The sequence below is a fragment of the Tenebrio molitor genome, chromosome 1 (assembly GCF_963966145.1).
Source record: "Tenebrio molitor chromosome 1, icTenMoli1.1, whole genome shotgun sequence".
Lineage (NCBI taxonomy): Eukaryota > Metazoa > Arthropoda > Insecta > Coleoptera > Tenebrionidae > Tenebrio > Tenebrio molitor.
The window spans coordinates 33,897,172-33,922,139 of NC_091046.1; the positions used below are offsets into that span (position 1 = coordinate 33,897,172).

Below are 24,968 nucleotides of genomic sequence, written 5' to 3' on the forward strand. Positions count from 1 at the left end.
AGACCTACTTATATTAAACGGCAAAAAATATAATATTCGTATCATAAAGTTGGAATGTATAAATAAACGGTTAGTTTCCACAATCGGTTTAATATTGTTATTGTTTTTATATCTAAAATTCGTACAAATCAATGCTTGTGGTTGAGTTTTTGCAGAAATATCAAAAAGCATACATGGACATTTTAGTTTTAGCTTACAGAATTAACAAAAACAAAAATACACTTTTACAGTCAAAATGTCAAAATAAAATGCTCTTCAAATATTTTTCAAATTTCAACATTCCAGTACATAATTACACTGAAAGAAGAAGTGATTTTAAGATTACTACAGATAAAATAGATATTTATGTTTAAATTACATAAAAGTAAATAGACACGTATTTATTATGTTTATTTGCTTTGTTTTTTAGTCGGTTGAAATTGTAATTGCAACTATGCAATCATTAATACATATTCATAAATTAATAAAAATAAAATAAAATAATAAATTGAAGTTGGTAAATGAATAACATATAACATTACGTAACGATTATTGAACAATAATTATTATTTGAATAAAAAATAAGAATGTATCTTGAAGTAATAAATTTACGTGTAATATTTAATCGTATAAAGACTATAAAGGAATATTGTATGATTTATTAGCACCTTTTAATAATTGCGGTAGAAAAATTTTGTAATTTCAAAATTCCCTAAAGCAACTGATAAAATGTGTAAATGTAATACCATGTTAGTAATTATTCAAATAAGTAGTTAACAGACATTTTCTTTAAAAAAAGTCTCGATGTTAAAAAAGGCTGATAAAAATCCCTTCAAAGTGTGACAAATAGTTAAAATCTTCTTGACACAAATACCGCAATAATTAACATAATAACTAAGTATGCTATTAAAATGCACTAATTAACATCCGAGAAAAACCTAAGATATTACTCAATAAATAATTGGCCGTTTAACACGAGCAGTTTTTCGAAAGACAGGTGTAACATTAGTGAGTTATCAAGAATTGCGCAATGCAGCATCATATCGAAAGCAAAAGTGGTCATTGTCAGTAGGTCAGTAGAACAAAACTGGTGGGGTGGATGGGTGAATCTAGACATACCAAATCAGGTAAACCACGCATTTACTCTCGATTTTATTTAAGTACAATTTGCTTTAGGTATAACCTACTTCTGATACGTGTTTTTGTGATGATTCCAGTTGCGAATTATGGAAACTTGTTTTGCCGCACCCTGTTTTAAACCGCTCTACGCAGTGATTGATTTTTTAATGACATTTGCATAATTTACAATCACAATAATCATTGTACTGACACAATTTCAAACGATTATTTGTAAGAACTGATAGACGTACACAAAAAAAAAAAAAACGTAATCTACAAACAAAATGTATACATATTATAAATCGACACTGCAAATTTTGATATAAATGAAATAAAAATATAAAATAATGCTGTTTGTACAAAAATATATATCGTTATTTTTATTTGTTAACTCAAATCATTAAATAAACAATGAATACCCGTTTATGAACATCAAGTTGAAGTTTCGCTATTTTAACACATTTAAACTTGAGGTAAACCTGCAATTCTTCATGCACGTATTCTTGTAACAAAAGCAATTTTGCAAAGTTAAATTAACCTATAAGATATTGCGGATGGTCAAACTAGTCGAAGATAACAGAGGCTGCAAAAAAAAGTTTCCGAAGAACCAACATTACTGCTAGAGAGACGCTTTTATCTGCATAGGTAAAAACAGTGCAATTCATGATTCATTTAATTTATGAAAAATTTTAAATGTACATACTTAATAAATTGTCGTGTCTTTTTTTCCTTCTTCATATTTCAAAAATTTTATTAGACACAAACGCAAGACCACACAACAATTTCACTATCAAAATAGAGATTCTTTTACTTGACTGGACCACATCAGAAAAATCTAAATTTCATCATGCAGAAACTACATCAAATCAAAGTACACAACATTGCCGGTTGATTTTCTGAGTAGAATGGAGTGTTAGTGGTTATTTGGCTATAAATAACTTATAAATCCGAACCAAAAAGTTGATGAAAAATTTCCACATTTATGTAAGTACATAGTAGATAGTACAACTTATTCTTTGGGTTGGCGTTGAAGAGTCGATAGTGAACGCACTTCTCGTCAGTCTGCAGAGTAAAAACACAAACAACGCAAAAGGTAAGGATAGATCTCAACAGCTGATTCGCGAGCCGTAATCCGTGGTGCGTTCACAATCGACTCTTTAACGCCAACTTTAAAATGATATTTAAATTAACACCCGATATATCGCAGCGATAACATAAAACAAAAGGACCTATATCCTATTTTGGGCCGTTTCTAAGGGTAACGACATTTGTGAAATTTGACACCTAAATTTGTTTGTTCAAACTGCGTGGTTATGAGTTCAAAAATGTACTAATCGTTAAGGAGACGTCGCTGATACATGAAAGCAATCAGTAAGTTAGACCCAAAAAATAAAATTCTCAAAAAGAAAAGCCAGTCGCATCTGTGTATATATTTAAACGTTCCTCATTTATTCATTCATTATATTCTCTTCTCAAATATAAACCGGTGATCAGATTGATTAATCAATGATGTGACTCGTAAAACCGGAGCAACACATTCACTAGTGCGTATCATCAATGATAATAATCATGTGATTTATTATATTACAATATAAAACAAGGTTGAATAGAAAGAAAGAAATCCACATTTGTAAAATATCTCAGTTTGATTTAAGCAACTTCAGTTTAACTTCAACTGTACGCCGTTGTTTCAATTAACTTTTCTTTTAAACTAAAACTAAGAAGACTTATGAAAGCTTCAAAATATGACATTACAAGTTTTCAAGGCATCTAAATATAGAACCTCTTTGTACGATTTAAAGAATCACATTTGAATATTTATAATTAATATGTATGTAATTTGCTTATTATCAGTTTAGAATAGCGTATTTTTGATTAAACTCAAAATGTGTAAAATTGACCGGTATTTTTGAAGTTAAAGTAGGCTTTATTAAAGTTATAAAATAAATCATTATTGTTATCTATAATTTATACAGCGTGATTCACATTGAAACGAGATAAAATTTTCGTCAATTTTTAAGTGGCGTTTAAAGAATAACCCTCACAATAACATACTGCTTTCTAGGTTAGTATGTCAAACGTCTTTAGCCTATACGTGTAACTCTCAAAATTAAAATTAATTAAAGCACAAGTGTCAATGTTAAAAATTCGGATTTGGGGAATTTTGCGTGCCAGTGATTTTAATTAATCTAAGGCGTATAAATTACAAATTTGACAACTGTCATAATTGCGAATATGCACGTAATAAATTTTATCGTGGCTGTGACACGTTAACCCATTGACAATGACACTACTTTACTTTATAATATTAACATGTCAAGGTCCTAAAACGAACGAGTTGTATGAAAGGCCGCCCTCTTTAATCATGTTGTGATGTTACGTATGTATTTATGAAATATCAAATGGAACTTCTTAAGTGCTTAAGAATACAACCACATAGTTGGGATAAGTACTCGTCTTTTTAAATATTTTCAAACTCAATTACAGTGCTGTTAAAAATCTCCCACCTTCAAGTCGACTGCGTTTTCACAATAAAATCTCTTTTTTTTTAAGTCTCGTGTGTTCCAATATTGCGAAAAATACAAATAATAATAATAAAGCGGTATTATGTACTTCTCTCTGTAATTATTAAATATACTTAAAATGTACATACTGTCTGAGCATCATTATAACCCTCACTACATAAAAAACAAAATCATTTGAACAATCTTTAATGAATTGTTATCAAGAATGCGTACTTTTGTTTACAAGGATATCGTCTAATTTTAAGTTGAAAAAATGTACTCGTGAGAAAAACTGTTTTTTCTCATTTTTCGTGTTTTGGGTCAAAACCTGTGATTACTGATTAACTATTACGTTACGTCATTGCTTTTCCGATTATCGAGTTGACAAACAGTGACTTGTAATTCCCAGGTAGGCGGTTTTAAATTAGCGTAATTATTGCAATGGACAATTATCGAAGGCCCATACGTCATTTACATGTTTACAAGCCATGTATGTATTTTAAAAATATTATAGAAATGGGTCAACTGTCTGATAATTTTCAAGAATATTTACATTGTTAGCCGACGACCTTGGCACCATTGTATACAACTTCAGCTGGATTCACTCTCGTTGACACACTAACCTAATGACAGTGACATACACACACAGAAACACACACACTCACACTTTTACACACTTCCCAAATTTACTGACCAGTAAATTACATGGTAGGGGCCTATCAATTATTCTTCGGAGATGTAGTTTGTTACTTAACGCAATTAGGAGGACAAGAGAGGCAATGTCGCCAAGGTGTTTTCGCTACTTTGTGCTAATGGATTTTCTATACTACGTCCCATAAGGAATAAATTTATGCATGTGGGTATATTCTTGCCCGACGCAATCAGTGTAAAATTATTGTTGTCTAACATGTTCATTAAAACATTTGATAAATATGCTTCGAAACATCACAAAGATAACTAATCGTGTACGAACACTTAAAACAAAGTACGTGTAAATAAATATAAACGTAAAATTGTAAGCCGTCAAGTACCTACATTACAGCATTAATCATATCTCTCACATTATCATAATAATTGCGAAATAACGAAAACAAAAGTACTACCAATGTCACTGGGTAAGTAGGTCAGTAGGCTACACATGCGCAGAATTATAATCCTCAGTCATATCTAAAAACCGCATCTGCTAAAATTACCCAGGTTTGACCTCACCAATTCCGATAGCGGGCCAACAATCAAAATTTTCATTATCTAACCACGGTAATAAACACGACAAAGAATAACATAATTATCAAGGATTTTAATCTGATGTATCGATGTGTGACAAAAATAAATAAAATTTTATATTTTTTACTTTTTTCCGATTTAATGGCATTTAAATGTAATTAATAAAGGCATCGGTACAAGAATTTTGTACTTTTTCATTTTGGTAAAAAATACTCTATTTATGTTCATTCAAACCCTGAAACTAAGACCTTGTATTCCTAATAATCATCAGGATGTGTTCAGAAAAAATGTATTTTTGTAGTTCGATGTTAAACGTCGCAACAATTCCCATAGAGTTATTTTCCGATGTTCTATATTTTATTTCGTGTAAAAATATTCACAGCATCCCAGATCAAAAACAAGGAAACAACTAAATGACCACGCACGTCAAAAATTTTGTTTGTATAGTAAAACTACTAACTGTACCCTTCCATAGAAATACATATCATCGAATATTTGCACAAACTAAGCCGAGTGCAAGCCATAATTAGATACCGATAAGAAAAATAGGTTATCGCTTGTATTTACAAACTTTTAAAATATAATTGATAAGTTCTACTATTAAAAAAATACAAACTTAAGTACCTACTGATTTTTATCAAAACAACTTACCAAAATATCCATTTAAGGTTATGTATATATTGTTCGTAGAAGATACAAAATGAAAAGTTGCTTTTGGTTATATATTTTTGAATTTTTCTTATAGTAAATCTTTGATGTGACTAATGTGGATTTGAATAAAGAAATTAAATTGTCAAAAAAAATTCAAACTGTAAAAGCAGAATAGGCTTTATACTCGTACATACAATAGGTGTACAAATAACTCGAATCCCATTTTAATATGAAAACAAATTAATAAAATAAAGAATTAGGCAACACAAGACGATTAGAAAATGAAGAACATGTATTGCTATCAAACATTTTTCTTTAAGAATATGTCTTAAAAAATGATTTTGTAGAAATAGCTCTTTTAAGTTTACATACAGTACCACTGGCACTAATTCGAAATTAATGATTTTTTTTTTTAATTTTCGGACGTCATTTTTTTAAAAGTGCATCTTTTCAAAGCACTGTCATTTTTCGATCGGTTTTTCTCACTATGAGGTCATCGATATATTTTTTTAAAGGGTACGCCATATTTTTGTCGTCGTACGAGTATTTGGCTAGAGGTTCCAAAGTATGACACTGAGGTAATCAAATTTAAAGCTGAAACAAAAATGCACAAAAAATTGAGTTAGTCATGGAATATTGATATGTGGTTCAACCGTTGTTTTGAAATGTAAACAAACCGAATTTCCTGTAAAGACCTTGCGTTCTCCAATATTTCTGATACTCGCACCGAACTGATATTAATCTGGATTTAGATAACACATTGGTAGTTGAAATTCAAAAAGGTATATTATTATACTCATGTCACATCGTGAGGAAGTTCCTTAACATTGACACAGAACATAATACACAACAAAGTCAAAATGCGGAGGCGAGACGCCGGTAATTATGTTGATAAGCACTGCACTATTACTTGATAGTAATATCCGTAATAGTGTATGTACTCCGGCAAAATTGCCGTGCCGCCGGGTGGAGGTGGGATACGAAATACACTAAGGGCCAGTTTATAGAATCGAAATTAAGATAATCGTAATCAAATGCCAGATTAACTGAACACGTGATCAAACTGAACCAATTGAAGTTTCGGATTCATGAGTTAATCGCGCATTAAAATTTAATTCGAATTAAATATTTAATTCTCTTTCTATAAACTGGCCCTTAATCAATCATTTTTTCTACTAGGTATGTACATATTTGTTTCGTAAGTAGGCGATATTTACCCCAATTTGAGGCCCCTAACGACCACCAAAAAATTGCAAAAAATCCAATAGAATGTAAGTAAAACAAAAGTAAACTCATCAATCGATGAACATCATTACAAAATTTTAGTTGTTAACATTAATTGTCAAAGAATGTCAGAACATTCAATCAAACATCAGAAATAATTTAAATTCGGTTTTTTTTATTCTGAAAGTTAGTAATAGAAAACATATTTTTTCGATTTGAAAATCTGGACGAAAACCCCAGCTTTTTGTTAAACACCATGGTTGCTAGATAACGGCCTTTTTCATTCTAAGCCGAAAAATATTTTTTGGCCGCAAAAATGGTTGATTAATTTACTAATTTTTTGTTGAAGAGAAATTTAACAATAAATTAGCTATGCACTTGCTGTTAATAATATTAAACGTACAATTGGTACTACTTTGCAATACAGTGCCTTTTTTTAACTTTGGCCATAGGGATTTACATGCTAAAAATTTAGGGTCTGTTAAGGAGCTTTTTAGTAGGAATTTTTAAGTGAAATTTGGTAGGATATTAGATTAATCCAATGTTTTGGTATGTAAATCCCTATGGCCACCGTTAAAAAAAAGGCACTGTATAATGGGTGCCACCTACGACTGGGTGCCGATATAATGTAATAATAATAGTGTTAATATCATACTGATCGACAAAAAAGTATCAATTACATTTATTGGATTAATTAGAAGCTATACATACAGTTAATTCTCTCAAAACCAAAGTTATCAGAGTTGGATTGTTTCTAGTATTAGCGATTCAATTGTAAATTTAAAAAAATACATATGTATTTGTTTTCCTTGGAATAATGTTAGATCGTTTTCACTACTGATGAATGGATGTTTTATTTATCTCATATGTGTGAAAATGTTAGTAACCTTGGGCCACGGCCGTAATTATTATTGATATTTACAAAACAATACGTCAAAATGTTATTTTGGCAAGAATTGCACATAATGCGAGGTCGTTATTAAGTGTCGTTTATAAAACAAAATACATAACGAAAAAAAAACACATTGAACTTACATGCTAGCCAATACGTTTTAAAATTGACTCTCAAGGTTAGCCCAAAACACATGATTTCATCACCCTGACCTACTTTTGTTATTAAAAAAACAACAAATAGCAGGTGTTAAGTTTACTAACGAATCCCCCTGATACCTTCATTTATGCAGGCAAAAATTATCTCAATTTGGCGAAAGTTGAAGACTTGATATTTTAAATCTCTTTAAGATCCAATGTGCACGCCACTGAAATAAATCTGTTAATACATTATAGTAAAACGAAATACATCCCATTGCAGTTGGGGTTGAAAACCCACACAAATTTTGCATGTGCGGCAGCCTCGCAACGTTAGACAAACTAGTAGACAGATTTCCACTACCGCCGGTAGCACCACCTATCGGCGATAGTAGTCTCTCTCATGTTATGCGGCTTGCGGCACATTCAACTACGTCACCAACGCCCACTGCGATGGGACAATCATTCATAATGACCCTGTATTAGCATACATTTTCGCCACATAAAATGCATATCTGCATACTCGTCGATGAATATTTAGGCATTGCAATATTTGGGTAAATGATTGTAATCTTCGCAGGCAAAGGACAAAACATAGATCAAGTCCAAGTGTACACTTTGATAGTAGTAAATTTCGAATCGTTACCAAGCATATCATTTTTCAATCCAAACATATAACAGATTTTCCCTGATATTCTTGGGAGACCATTCCCTAACACCCTGTATACATACATCACTTTAATAAAAATTCACATTTATGTTGTTTTGTTAGTAAAATTCATATAAGACCTTAAAAAGTTTTCGGAAACAAAATTTCTTTAATATGTGAATAATAATAAATCTTACTATACTAAAGAAAGAAATCTTAGGTTGCAATTTCCGGGGCTTGTAACATTCGGAAGCAGCTACCCCGGGCCGGTCGATGGGCGACCCACTGACCCACTTCAACGGCGTGACCCTATCCCGACGCTGTGACGTCTGCGTCAACCTGACCTGTACCCACGCAATTCCTCTAGAAGAGATTTCAAGATAGTTCCCGCGTGCAAGATACATTTTCCGCATTGATTCCCCCAGGGACTTGAATTTACAGACTAACAAATTACGAACAACCTCTTGTAATAAACTATAAACTTATAATAAAAGGGAATCGTAACGGCTAATGAATATAAAGAAGAAACCACGCCAAATTTTTATTCAAAAATAATTTACAATTTTAATATTTTTTGCTCTCAATAATTTCATGAAATTAATGGAATTGCATTCTAGAAAAGTTATTACGCAAGTTTAAAACAACATTATTCTTTCTCCACCACAAATTTTGATTTTTGAATCGCGTAAAATGAGTCTTATTCTTACTACACCTTAGCAACCCAAGTCGATTTTTTTATATTTCCTAGAAAACTGACAAAGATAGCAAAAAATGGCAAAACTATTAAGAGAATTAAAAAAAATACTGCGTCCCTATTTTCATCCTTGATTATTATTATCTCTAAAAAGGAGGCAAGGCATAAAAGCCGGATTAATTAATCCTTACGGATATTTCTATGGAATAATGGTAATTATTTTTCCATATGACATCCAGGTCGGAATTTATTCATACATTACGGATTACACAGAGATCAAGTATGTAATAAACTACGGAGTATTGAAGTCAAAACACTGTTTTAGCAGCAGCCACCCCTCCAAATGCTGATCGCGCCAATATTGCTTCAGTTCAGCGATCGAAAAGTGTTTTCATAGTAGCTGAGCCCTCGCTATTAATATAAAAAATAAGGCACGGCATCAAGGCCGGATTTTATTTTATCATTGCAAATATTTCTCAAGTATGTAATGTGAATTCCTTTGAAAGCGCCATTATCATTTATTTTGCATTACGCCCACTTTTTCCATGCCATCTTGTTGAAGTGTTTTCTTCATACGACATTATGGATTAGAGATTATATTGAAATCAAGTAATGAAGCTACGAAGTTAAAATTGCAACGGAACGCAGTTTCCCCGACAGTCACCCTTCCAAACACTGCGCGCGCTCGATGGTGCTTAGGTTCACTGATCGAATGATGACAGGGCTTTCAAAGTTGTTAGCTGGTCGCATATTATTATTATGAATTAATATTTGTGCTTTGCTTCACCAAGAACCAAGAATAAACTTTTGTATCCTGCAGGCCATCAAGGTGGAACTGGCACTGCACGAAGGGATATTATGATCGAGTAACGATCAAATTTCCTAATTCAAAAAATCGAGTTTAAGTACGATTACCACGTGCTTTTAGTATCGATCCACTCTGTACTTCACTGTGTACCACCGACTAATCTTTGTTTTATCTGTGTGCAAGAAAATGTTCACAAAACATTCATTTACAATTTACATGAATGAGTTATAGCATGCTAGTATGTCCGTTTTGATAGTCTGGCACAATCGGTCACAACCCCATGTGTCTTGCGGTTGTGTCACCTGAAAGCACGCCACTTGCTCCATATAGATACTTCTAGGAGAACTCTAGAATACCTTGTACACCAAGTTCCAGAGCGTACATTTATAAGTCGGGCCAAAACCAAATAACCACCAACACTGCATTCTACCCAAAAAATCAACCAGCAACGTTGTGCACACCTAGATTTGATTGGTTTAGCATCCTAGTTATACATAATATCAAAATTACTCCTTAATTCAACAGGTGGTGATTATTTGGTTTTGACACGGCTTATAGTTTTTGCAAGACACAACAATTGAGCTACAACTCAATATCATTTTTTTCATAATTTTCGAGAACTGTTAATTTGACGTTTGCTGATAAAAAATAATTTTGAATAAATTTATGGGTCGACTAGGTACTCACTTGAAATTTATTCAATATACGATACCTAACGTTGTTATTCAAATGTCAGTGTCCATTTCTCCATTTAAATATTCGTTGAATCACAGGTTTCACCTATTTGAAAAACGAAGTCAAGTTCTGAAACCATTGCTTATATTTCTTCTCTCCTTATTATTACTATCCCACCTCCACCCGGCGGCACGGCAATTTTGCCGGAGTACATACACTATTACGGATAATACTATCAAGTAATAGTGCAGTGCTTATCAACATAATTACCGGCGTCTCGCCTCCACATTTTGACTTTTTTGTGTTTTATGTTCTGTGTCAATGTTAAGGAATTTCCTCACGATGTGACATGAGTATAATAATATACCTTTTTGAATTTCAACCACCAATGTGTTCTCTAAGTCCAAAATTTTTAAATTTTTAAAAAGAGATTGCGGTACTATTCCTGTTGCTGAAATTATAAATGGTAAAATCGAAATATTTTCTAAACACCAAAGATTTCTCATAGCAACGGAGAGTTCTAAATATTTATTAATTTTTGTATTATATGTCTGTGTTATATTGTGTGAATTTGGAACAGCTATATCTAAAAGATATGCTTGCTTTTGTTATGATTATAATTATTATTACTACATACGCCATTAGGAGCTAAGTTTTAGTGATGTTTGATACTTTCAACTGGACTACAAAATGTTAGTTAATTTACTTAACACTGACACAATCAGTTGAGTAATTTATTTTGTTCCTAAATTTTATTGTTAAAATGAATCTCTTATGGCCGTTTGCACCGACGTTCCTTATTTTTAAACCAAGCTTAAAAACAATTATTGTTGCCACGATTTTAATAATTGTAACCAAGGTTTTAAGCTCTCTATGTGGATCACTAGAACCACACGATGTGATGTCACGACTATTTTATTTGAGCTGATCTCCTTTTTAAGTTTTCTGGTATATTTCTTTTTTAAGAAATCTGCACGGAATTACTCCCATGGCAAAGTTAAGATCAATAAAAATTCAAGCTTTTCTAGATACGAGTATGTACATATAATAATACATATTAGGTTAACCTATAAAACACGGTCCAAACTCTATTGTTGCTTACTGCATAAATGTTATTAGTCCAGTCAATATAAACATAAAAAAGGGTCCGATCTTGCAAAAGGTCATGTAGTTCTGATTTTTTAATATGTTGTTTGGATCTCAGCCAAGGGTAAAACACCAAATTTGCAACTTCGAAAGACTTGTGCGCGCTGCGTGGTAGCCAAAGAACAGCAAAATTTTTGCACTATTTTCAGTTTTTGCTCAATATCTCCTAAGATATGAGTCTCACAGCAGAAAAAGTTGAAGTTACCTTTTTTAAACTAGATGAAATTCGCTACAGTTTGAGGCCCAAGCGAACTTTGTGCATGCAGCAGTTTCCGAGATAGAGCTCTTCAAAAATTGGGTATTTTTTTCAAGAAGTGAAAATTTTTTGTTTACGTCTCTTATTTTATTAAATATCGTCAAAAATACTCTCCTCATGAGGAAAGTCATGGGCAATGAACTTGAAGTGTATTTATTTAGCTTTAAATTGAGATCTGACGGGCAGCTGCAGGTCCAATGCTTCTCTCAAAAGTGGCATATATATAACCGAAACCTCGAAAGATGGAATTTGGGAAAAATAAATGAAAACAAGTTTTCAGCGCATCAAACATCACGTATAGGGCCTAAACCGATCAAATAAGTTATTTTAACGTAATTTAGTATGTGTGGTTAACAACTTGAAGAGAGTCTCTGAAGTTGGTGAAGAAATACTGCCCTCAGCGCCAGACTTGTTCTGGTTCTGATTGTATGGAAAATCATTGAACACTCCAAGTATGCTCGTTTGGAACGGGTTCATGGAGCAGGTGACAAGTGGTCTTGATTTTGATCGACCAAGAATGATTTTCCTCTCATTCATTGGCGCTCTTTAATTTGAGCTCCGGCGGGTACATGTCCTGGCATATACAAATATGTTTCTATGAATATCTTAAATTCAGTTGGATCCATCCGCTGTTCTAGGGCCATCATATCTTGCAAATATAAGTGGGCACTCTTTGTGAAGAAATAGTGACCAACTGAATGAAAGCAAGGTAGCATTTTATCGATAGTATACAGGTGAAGCTTCTTAATCACCCTGACGCTCTGCCTGGATGAATAGTTTTACGGGAGTAGACGTGTGAAAATATTGGTCCCACAGCTTTGATTACCTTCCAAATTATGCAATGCAGTTTTGAATTTGGCTCTTAGGCTTTGGTAAGTCCTATTTTCCTTTACAAACAAGATGAGAGATCTCTCACTCTCACGTAGCTTATTCTCAGTTTCGGCTCTTTCTTTTCCAGTCAAGTCTACCTCATCCAAAATAATGCCAGCCAATATCAGATTAGTCAAAATGTGTGCTCGTACAGCTCGTGAATAGGCATGACCATTCAGCCTTTTGTCCACGCCTGTGATCTGCATAAATAAAGTAGCGCCTTCAAGCCACTCCCTGCCACTATTGCACCGATACAACCCATGAATGACATGAGGAGATGGAACCCTCCAGCCTCACAACCACGTAGCTTAACTCAGAATGTTGGCCACCCTCAACAATATCTCTAGTTGATCAAAAGTAACGAAGCCGGTTTTTTGAAAATGACCTTTACTTCTCTCACTGCCTTCAAAAGGTGATGTGAACACTGTATCATAATCAGTAGATGAGGCGCAGATGAATGAGAGGAAAATAATTCTTGTGCGATAAAAATCAAGACCACTTGTCACCTGCTTAATGAACCCGTTCCAAAGGAGCATACTTGGGGTAGTTGATGATTTTCCATACAATTAGAACAACGGGCCTATTCTGTAACTCGTCTGTTAATTTTAACCATCCGCTAATAAATTAATTTTTTACAACCGGTTATCTACAAATAACCAAAATTCTATTCTGTAAGACAAATTATTAACGGATAGGTTAAAAAGCATTATTTTAGCGGCTAGGTTATTTTGAAGGCACGGAAGCGTACAAATACATATGGCAACGTCGCCAAATCACTGTCAGCTGGAGGAACAACAGTCATAATTATTTGCAAAATTATACCTAACCTCAACTAATAGTTGTAGACTACATTGGTATGGGCACAGACTACTCAAAAACGTGAAATTGAAATTAAAAATCGACCGGTTTTTGTTCTTTTTTCAAAACTCAACAGTTTATGATTTATCGAATTGTTGCATAACTTTTGCCCCTCCCTGTATAAATGAAAGTAATTGGTAATTGGTACCACTTTTACGACAACCCTCGTTAAGCGGCAATAAACCACTCAAGGAATCAAAAGATGCACTTTAGGTATCAACTCAAATATGTTACAGCTTGCCTATTGTAGCTTGAGCTGTGAGGGATGCGCAAAGTTGAATAAAAAGGTCAGATAAAGGGGTCCTGGAAGCGGCAAAGAAATCGACAAAATTAGTGAAGGGGCCACTGCGCATCTGGTTCTTACAGCTCAAACTACAATGAGAAAGCTGTACAGGGTGATTCATCTTTTACCGCCGGTGGCAAAATTACCCTTAAGAATTGAAAAATTTATGGAATTGACAGATTTGATTTGTCGAAAACTTTACTTACGAGTACATTTGTCGCCTTCATTCCAGTTCATGCACCAAAAGAATATTCATTGCGAATGCCATTATAATTTGGGACCGTTTTGACGTAAGTTAATTTTTAACGGCTGGGTATGACCACCCGCTAAAAATTAGCAATTTGAGTTAAATTTTAACAACTTTTGGTTAAAATTTTGGCTTAGAGAATAGCGCAATGGGTTAAAATATTTTAACCGTTGTTTTAACGTTTAACTTTTAACCAAGTGTCTTACAGAATAGGCCTGAATGTCTGGCGCTGAGGGCAGTATTTCTCCACCGACTTCACAGACTCCCTTCAGGTTGTTAACCACGCATACTAAATTAAATTAACTTATTTGATCGGTTTAGGCCCTATACGTGATGTTTAATGCGCTGAAAACTTGTTTCCATTTATTTTTCCCAAATTCCCTTTTTCGAGGTTTTCGGTTATATCCCACTTTTTAGAGAAGCATTGGACCTGCAGCTGCCCATCAGATCTCAGTTTAAAGCTAAATAAATACGCTTCAAGTTCATTGCCCTTGACTTTTCTCATGGGAGTATTTTTGACGATTTTTAATAAAAAAAAGAGAAATAAACAAAAAAATTTCACTTCTTGGAAAAAATACCCAATTTTTGAAAAGCTGTATCTCGGAAACTGCTGGACGCACAAAGCTTGGCCTCAAACTGAAGTGAATTTAATCTAGTTTAAAAAAGATAACTTCAACTTTTTCTGTTAGACGCATATCTTAAGAGATATTGAACAAAAACTGAAAATAGTGCGAAAATTTTGGTGTTCTTCGGCTACCACGCAGCGCGCACAAGTCTTTCGAAGTTGCAAATTTGGATTTTTACTCTTGACTGAGGTCCAAAGAACATATTAAAAAATCAGAACTACATGACCTTTTGCAAGGTCGAATGTTTATATTGACTGAACTATATTAATAACGTGATAATATTTTGTTGTGCAGATTTCTTTTTATTTAGTCCTGATTAGGTCATTGTTTAAACAACTTGGTTATTTAAACAGACAATCTGTGCACTTGTGCAGAAATGTTTACTTCTATACAGATACATACAGCGTGTCCCAAAAATGGCGTACTAACGGTCCACTACGGTTTAGAAGAGATTACCGTAAACGTCAGAAAAATGTTAAAAAAATTCTATTGGTCTTATTTGCTGATTTGGCCGTCTTTGAAAGTGGCACTTAACAGGTAAATTATTTTGAAATATATGTATTAAATTGTTATGACAGCTACCTCTAATCGTACATATTATCACAAAGTACAAGACCACTCACTACCAATATCTAATCCTGCATAATAGAAAATTTAGAAGCTTTGGATATCGAAAAAATTATTTTAAATTCACTACGATAACATTGCAAGGCAATGATGTACGAGTATATCTTTGTTTACATTGTACATATTACCGTTAATAATAATAATAACAATAATTGATTTTTAGCCGCCGGGTTTTTGCATATTTTTTCATGTACATTTAAACATCCTCGATAAGGTAGTAAGTAGTTTGTACACCAATTTTGGGACAGCCTGTATCTACAAAAACATAACACTTACATTATTATTAATAATAATTACATTCGTAGATGGGACAAATAACAATTTTCGGAATTCGATTATTAGGGTCTTGATAATAGAATATGTATTCAAATACGTCGAATGGTTTTTCAAATAGTTAAAAATTATCATTATCATACAGGCTCTCCCAGAACTGGCGGACCAAAATAATACGGTGAATTCATCATCTTCTGGGAATAATAGGAAAAATGTTCAAAAAAATTTATCTTAAATAGTGATTAGGAAAGAAGCAATTTAAACTGACCAATGCTGTTGTTGATGTTAAGTTACTTATTAATTAGTTTTCCTGCTTTATTTGTAACTATGGATACATTTCAAATGATGCATATGCATTGTTGGGTATCCGCATTGTTTGTGCAATGACGGACGTTTTTAGGTTGTAGTATTTCTGCTAGGATGTTCCCTATTGGGAAAACGAACTGCGTATTCCTGAGGAGCAACTGTGGCACTCTCATCACACTGTCCATATAAGACAAGCATATCAAAATATTCTGAAGCGGTAAACATTACGCGTTTTTAATGACTTGTCAGAATTGTCAGAAATAATTTATTATGACATAATATTCAATTATTATGTCTTTGCAACAATCAAATTTGTTTCGATAGTTACCAATATAATTTTTTAAGGTAATTTTATATCTACACGCGATTGGTCAATTAAAAACGTTCTTATTTTAAAATCCAATGAGGATGGATTTTTTTAAATATTTTTCCTATTATTGCCAGAAGATAATGATTTCACCGTGTTATTTTGGTCCGCCAGTTCTGGGAGACCCTGTATATCAAGTAAAAAAAATTAAAAGTTACAATGAAGCTATGAATTTTAATAATTTTTGATATGCACATGTAATTTATCAATTACAACTTCTCACCCAACCCAGATCTTCATTAAAAAAAAAGAAGAAAACCTCAGTTTTTCTCAAAATTGTGAAACTTTTTTTTGAGCAGTATTTTTGAATTTTCTATTGTTCATGGTGCGATCTTCGAATATCTTCGACTGACATATTTTACATTTCGAATCTAGAACAGTTCTTAGTATGGGAAGTATGTATTAGAATATTCGCCCCTCTCGAAATAATGTCTAACGCTCTCTGTAACAATTATTAAGTAAACTTACTGAAATTTTAACAAGATTTTATCATTATACAGGCTGTTTGATGAAAAACGCCTCAACCCATAACTTTTTTATTTATTACCCGATTTCAATGAATGAAAAAATCAAAGATATGGTTTTTCAAGCGCTACAAAACAGCGACAAAATATATTTTTTTGGTGTTATCTTCAATAGCTAACGATGGTCAACTTTTTTTTTTAAATGGACACATGTAGATTTTTAGGCTTGGTCTGGTAAGGTATTTTTTTCTGAATCTAATGATGTATTGAAAGTTATCATTTGGTTCATAGCTAACTGAAAAAAAAATTTAAAAAAATTTTGTGGTTCAGCTTATTATAAAATTTTTAAGAGTGCGGTAAAAAACAATCGGAATACAAAGTACGATAAATGTCATCTAAACGTCAACTTAGGAATTTTCATTTGCTTTTTTAAACTTTTTTTATTTAAGTATAAAATAACAACATTGTCAGTCATGCAGAATAGCAGTCATTTGACTATTATTTTATGTTCGAGTGTTATAAAAATCGTAATTAGTCAAAAACAAAAATTTAATAGAAAAAATAAAAATAATAATAATTATTATTCATGTTTTCCAAGAAAATAATAATAAAACTCTTCAAGATTGCACCTGAAATTTTTCAAACTCACACTTGACATTTGTTACTATCTGTATTCTGTATTGTTTTTCACGGCACACTCGAAAATTTCATAATAAGCTGAACCACAATTAAAAATTGTTTTATTTTTTTTCAGTCAGCTATGGACTTTTAATACATCATTAGATTCAGAAAAAAATACTTTACCAGACTAAGCCTAAAAAACTACATGTGTACAATTAAAAAAAAAAGTTGACTATCGTTAGCTACTGAAAATAACGCAAAAAAAATATATTTTGTGGCTGCTTCGTAGCGCATGAAAAACCATATCTTTAGTTTTTTTGTTCATTGAAATCGGATAATAAATAAAAAAGTTATGGGTTGAGGTGTTTTTTATCAAACAGCCTGTATTCCTACCCGCAATAAATTGATTTTATCTGTACTGAACTGTCTTATGTATTAATTTCCGCAAATGAACCGTCAAGGTGATCCACTAGTTTTAGGTGAACGTTCATTCAAAGAGATCCTTTTGCTTTAACATTGTGAGAGTAGAAAAACTTTGTTGCTTAATAAAATCAACGCAGTTTAATAAAAATTCTTTAGTATTTCTCTTTCGAGTTAGAAAGTATAAAAAATAGCGAATGTTTTCCAAAACATGCCGCGCTGCCAAATTCCCCAGCCCTTAAAATAGATTTGTACATCTCTAGAAATATCTACTCGAGGAACGTAAAGTTCTTTTATTCCGTAAAACTACTATTTTCTTTGTTGAAGCCTATTTATATACGACTGCAGTCACTACGCCAGTATTTACAACATTGACAATATTTAAACATTTTGTACATTAAATCCTCCCTAAGTGAATGGTTAAAAGTGCAACTGGTACATTAAAAATAATACAAAATTTAGTAGTTTATTATACTGCTACATCATTCCAAATATTTCTAGAATAATAACCCAACACACAACTGATAGATAAGAATAAGTAAGTGACCACTTCCGCTTTTTATTACAATTAATATGTGTTTACTATAAAAGAACTTCCTTGTTGTGGAACAAGTGAACGATTCGCTAACAAATCAAACAATGTTTCCTTTGTTAGCATATTTTACCGGTTATTTTTAAACCCAAGGTAAAGTCACAAGATGTCGTGGAATACTATAAAAACACCTATGCCATTCAACTTTGACCAAAAAAATCCATTACTACAAACAATATTTGTGCGTAAATTTAATAAAAGGTTAAAAAATCTCCTGTTTGCAGAATTCAAATAGGGTCATTATATTTTACCTACTTTCTTCAGCTTGAACATTTAAAATTTGGGCATGAAATTCGGTATGTATTACATACACGAGTATAGTCGATTAGAATAACCTGGGAATAAACACATTTTATCTCAAGATGAAAATCTGCCTGCATTCCAATATTTAAGATTAAGATGATATCAGGATAGTTCCTCAGTTAAAATTTAATATGTACCTAAAATACACTCACAATCTAACAAACTGATTAATGCAATTAATATTTTAAAATATCCGAAATCTAAACATTTACTTTTACATATTATTACATTTTATTCTATTAAATAACAGTAATTTGAAGTGTGTAGATTTTTCCGATATTTTTATCATTTTTACAAATAAAAATAAAATCAAAACGTATTCACCTTGAAATATTAAAAAATACTTATTTATACATTGTAAAGTTAAAACTATTTGGGGGTCAGTCAATAAAAAATAATGACATTGACTTATATCCAAAATTAAAGTGAATTTCCAAGTGCATAAAAATATTCCTTTTGCTAATATGAACAGTTATTGTTAATTGCAAATTTAAATAAAAAATTATGATCATCTGTGTGGATTTGTAGAAGTTTGCATTAAATATTGTGCTGTTACAATTTTAAAATAAACGCGAAAAACAATTACATACTTTTTAACGACCAAGGTCAGACATGCACAATAATTGTCAATACTCTTGATTGGTTTTAAAACACACGCAAAATATAAGAACATTGGTTCGAATTTAAAATACACAATGTATTCCCAGTAAGTCTACTAAGATCTGTTCTGCTACTATGATTTTTTGCCGTTTTGGTGCTTCATGTTTCCAGTATCTACGGTAATGGAGACACGCACTTTAAATATAAGGAAACACCACTAACATGTATTTTTATATGTATTATATTTGATCGTATAAATTCAGTTAAATAACAAAGAAAATAGAGCATCTGATAAAATTTTTATGTTGTCTTATTTGCCAATTATGTAATAATAAAAATTGATTACAACAATCAATAATAAGTACAATATACACTCGTACCTGCGTATTTATATCAATTAAATAAGTATAATTAATATACTCACTTGTTATTTTTATATCATAAACAAAATTCATATTGGTTTGACCTAGTTTTTTTGTAGATAACGAAAATGAGATAAATCGACGATATTTTAAATCATTCACTGAGATTTGGGTTTTATTTTTCTTTGAGTGCTTAAAATAGGGCTTTTTATTATCTTATTTCAATACGGATTAACATTAACTCAATTTTGATCTAACCTTGATTTAAACTTTCCTTTATTTATTAAAACGGTCTTAATTTTTTGGCTCTTTTGTAACATTATTATCATATGGCTTAAAGGTTACAATAACGGCACCACTGAAAAATACGATCTTTGAATTATTACAACATAGCAAACTACATAGTTTTCTTTTCTCAATCAAATCTCTTAATTCAATAGTGGATGGCCGAATAGTAGAAGAAATGTAGTAAAAGTGATTTTTTGAGTTGTGCCACTATTTCAGCCCACGAGTCCACTTCCTCCCTAAATCCATCCTCTTATAAAAAAATCATTTAAATTCTAAAAGATGAAGTTAAACCGTACATCTGTCATATTGTAACAAACCGAAATTTTATCACATTCAAATCTGACCAATTTCAGTATTTCTTGTTAAATAAGTTACGTAATCAATACATTAAAAACGTAGCAAGGAAAAAGTATAAAGCTTTTTTTTTGCTCAAAGCTTTTCTACTCTTCTATCACAATTCAACTACCATTTAATAACATAGTTTTTTTTAATATAGCAGTACAATTTTTAGTTTCAATTTAACTCAATTCGTCTTAAGATTGCGCTAAAACAATGATGAAACTGTGAATTAATACATATTATAGTTGTAATTACCGTAAATAGCTACCATGCCTTTGCAAGTATCTATCTACATATTTGTATCAAATATGTAAATGGTTATGACAATGATTTCCAATAACCATTACGAGATAATTAAGCTTAACATAAAGACCCATTATTGGGACTGAAACCTTAGTACTCAACAATTAAAACCATTAACGGAATTCATTACGAAATTCTTAATTTTTAAACCAGGCATCTCAATCTTCCGTTCTTTCGAAATTGAAGCATCCATTTACGTTATATTATGAACAATAATTCAATTAATTCAATCATTTTGAAAATAATTAACAAATAATGGTTTAGTGTGCATTCTATGTTGCAGAATCAAATTATTTAGTTTTGTTTTTCTTAGATTCATGTGTTTGCTTTCACTGCAATATTTTTAATTTACACCTTCATTCATTCCTTTCATATGTAGTTGGTTTTATATTCCATAATGATGGCTGATAAAGGAGTCAGCTTATGCGTTTCATCTTATCACTAAAAGTATGTTCATTTTACTACCACGAGTTCTATTCTAAATTGTTTATATGTATTTGAAAAACACGGTAATATAAAGAAAAAATATACAGACTGTTAGAAGTACACATTTAAATGTATTTTGTTAACTCATTAATACCTATTTCTCTCGCGTGTTAGTTCTTTGTAATAAAACATTCAAACATTTTTGTAATTGCAGCAAATAGTCGCATTCAAAAGTTTATGGTAAAGAGATGTGTCACGTTGCATATTCTTACAAATTTTTATTCAGTCGAAAAACTGCCCTTTTCCGAATATTGTTCCATTTTTATTATTACAGTATAGCTGACCCGACAGACGTTTGTCAAAATTTCAATAAATTTGCGATGAACTTACAACAGAATCACAATTGATAATAAACAACTCAATCAATTTTTCGTCAGTATGTAACCGATTGGCTTGATTCGCAATTTGACAATCAGCTGTCAAATGACATTTGTGCACGTAGCGAAATAAATTGGACTACAAATAAAACAACTTGTACATTTGTTGGACAGATTTACAAAAGTAAAAACAAATGTAATTTTATTTTAATTTAGGCTGCAATTTGGTTTTGTAATTTTCTTTTGTAATTGTCCCGAATTTTTTTTCCTGAAAACTTTTCCAATTCCATAATAAGGAACAAAACAGAAAAAGAATACACGCATATCTATCGTTCAAATCCTGAGTTCATCCAAAAATCCCATAGAAAAAAGCGCTTTCAGTTTTTTACAAATTTTCCAAATTTCCGGGCAACTTTTCTAATTTTTCTTTCCCTAAAAATCTTATTCAGACTATTACGAACATAAAAAAAAGTTTGCCAAATCGGTCCAGCCATTCTCAAGTGATGCGCTTACCAACGTACAGCATTTCATCTTCATTTATATGTATAGGTTGCAGTCATAGATGTGGACTTTAAACCCACGTACGGGGCTAGTATATTACTACCTAAAATTTTAAGTTTATAGTGCATAAAACTAAAATTCCGGCAGGGATCTTTTAATAAATTGTTTTCACCGAATAAGCCACTTATGCTGATGACAGGATGCTAAATTTTGTAGAAAATTTGTTATAAAATGAGAGAGACCCTCGATCAGGACCAATGAACGATCAGGATCATAGTCTGTCTTTGTCATTTTTACAGAATTTTCTGTGAAATTTAATATCGTGTCACACTAGCTTTAGTATTTTGTGTATATTATTACAGGTAATGTCCTGTAAGTAATCACTTGAGAATGGACTTTAACATTAAGTATCTGTCGAGTTCAAAATTGAGTTTGAGTTTCAAAATTTGAATTTAATTTTATCATTTAAAGTTATTAATGATTAGTTTAAGTGCTTGTTTGATTGATGCTTGTCGTTGACAAAGAAAATAAGTTCTGTTCTCACAATGTATAATTTAATTGGTTTAGAGGGTTTAATGTGTCATCAAAGAAATTCAACGTTATTGAAAAAACTTTTAACATTTTTTTTTTATATTTTAATTTAATTTTAATTTGGAAAAACCCTGTTTCGATGAGTGCGACTGCTGCGCTTAGTCATGAGTACATCATGATTGGTGTGAGAAAATCATTGTTAACCTGTACATCTTTTGTTTTCTACTGTTGTAGTGTTCATTTAGAAGAGTGTTGTTGGTTGGAAAAAACGTAGGATGTTTGTCTACCTCTACAGATGTCGGCTGAATTCCTGCGGGCTTAAAAACTTTTGAAACCGAACCTGTTCTATTTCGTAGACAAAAAATGCAAACGCAAGTTATACAACGTCGCTGACCAGACCGGGTTGGTGGTAGGAAAGCGCAGGCGCATGCGGGTTCGATAAATAAAGGCTCGTTGCACCTGCACTTGAACCTGACCTATAATAGAGCATGCTGTCTAAGGGTAGCCTAGATAAACTAGAAATAGAAGTGCACTAGGTCAAGGGGGAGGAAGCACAGGTACCCAACTGACAAAAAGAAACCGGATTAGGGGGACCGCCGACGGAAACAAAGCGCAAGACGATCGACACTCCGATACAGGTTGGGTTAGGGCTCCCGGGAAACGGGGATCGGGCGTAACCTACGACAAGCACTGAGCCCGGCGCTAGGTTGCCGCGTCCCACTAACATCAATCCGGACATGGAAACGTCGTCGACAGCATTCATTCTCACTTTCGCACAGACGGCCGAGAAACACCATGCAGAAACAAAAGTGAATCTAATTCCACAGGCGACGTTGCCGTTGAAAACAGGTTTCGAACAGCGAATCGGTTAACCTGCAAACGGACGCAGGAAGCATTACCTCCTGAATTGGTAGAGAAAGGCACTTGCAACTCCACGTTGTCGGCGTCCGGTGTGACGTCCAGGTCCACCTCGGCGCTGACGACGACGGCCGTCGGAGTTGTGCTGTTTTCACTTTGGCCCGTAGACACGGCAACAGGGCCAGGAACGCTCATACTTGTCGTTTCTTCGTGCATTGTTTATTCGAATACACACTTATGCCGCAATGATGACCGATTCCACCACGCTTCAGAGCTTCCCGGAGCTCTGACCTTCAAATACACGCCAAGGTTTCACAAATATCTATTTCTTTGGACGATTTAAAAATCGAACGTTGTCGAAATGTAGGTCTGTAGGCCACTTCGCTTACACTTTGCATTCAGACAGACATGACTGACGACTCAAGTCACGAACTGTGTTCATAAACTTCCCAAATGTTCTCAATCGCGCCGCTCACACTTTCGGGCCGCCGCCGACCGACCACCCCTTTTTATTAATTACATGAAACATTTTAAAGCTCAGTCCAGACAAAAAATGATAATAATCCGCTATTCCGGTGCAACCGACTTTCACGATTTAAGTAGGTCAAAGCTGATTATAAATTCTGTTACGTCTCTCGATATTGCATAACATCAATTCAAATTCAGTCATCGCTCTAACAATCGATATTAGCCGACTATTTAGTTGGGGGCGGACAGAATTTCGTTCGAAATTAAAATACTTCCACAAGAATTAAAACTTGCGAGATACACGCATGCGTTTCGCCACTTTCGGTTTAGGCGGCAATAATGAAATCGAAAGTGAGTTTGCTTGCAAGTACCAAATTCGAAATGATCAGCAAACGATCATTTTATTTATGTAATAACCGTAAATATTGCAAAATAACAGCTTCATTTGTCAAATATTTCACTACAGTATTGTAACTATCTTCACTGGACATCAGTTCCGTTTTACAACGGATTTCGCAATATCCTATTACAATTTGAAATTTATTCTAATATCGCTCAGTGTTCAATGTCCTATCTAACAGTTTGCTTTTCTTCTGAATGAATTACGCCAATCTCCGCTAAAATTTAAATTTCCGTAACAAATTATGTACTACTATTCAAAGCTCAACATTTTCGTAAGAATGTCCACTATAGACAAAAATATAGACACCAAATTATTTTTTTAAAACGTGATTTTATTCTATTCTTTATAAATTCTACAATTTTTTGCTCATACCATTTTGTCCTATAGAGCCCTTCACTCAGTCTGTAACAGTAACCATCTACATCTACAGCCCCACCACTTAGATAAAATTTGCCAAAACAATATAATAAATCGAACGATAATAAAGTACTCATCTGTGATCAAATTATAGATGATACCTGTTTATAAGCAAATGCAGCCTGGATAAGATTTTAGGGTGAAAGTTTCCAACCTGATTTAGCATTTTGATGTCTTTTTAAGATTCTGTGGAATATGTAGTGAGTCCACTTGGAAGCCGTTTTCGTATTTTCACATTATTTAAATCTTTTGTAAAATATTAAAATGTTATTATTTTTTT

At 32.7% G+C, this 24,968-nt stretch overlaps 1 protein-coding gene across 1 annotated transcript in view; it reads right to left on the reverse strand.

Moving 5' to 3' along the window:
* ftz-f1 (ftz transcription factor 1) overlaps positions 1–23,824 on the reverse strand; it is a 68,239-nt gene extending 44,415 nt beyond the window's left edge. Inside the window, exon 1 of the mRNA XM_069036748.1 lies at positions 23,442–23,824. Coding sequence (XP_068892849.1) covers positions 23,442–23,616 — 175 coding nt within the window. The 5' untranslated portion in view covers positions 23,617–23,824. The remainder of the gene's footprint in view (positions 1–23,441) is intronic.
* Between the last annotated feature and the right edge of the window lie 1,144 nt (positions 23,825–24,968).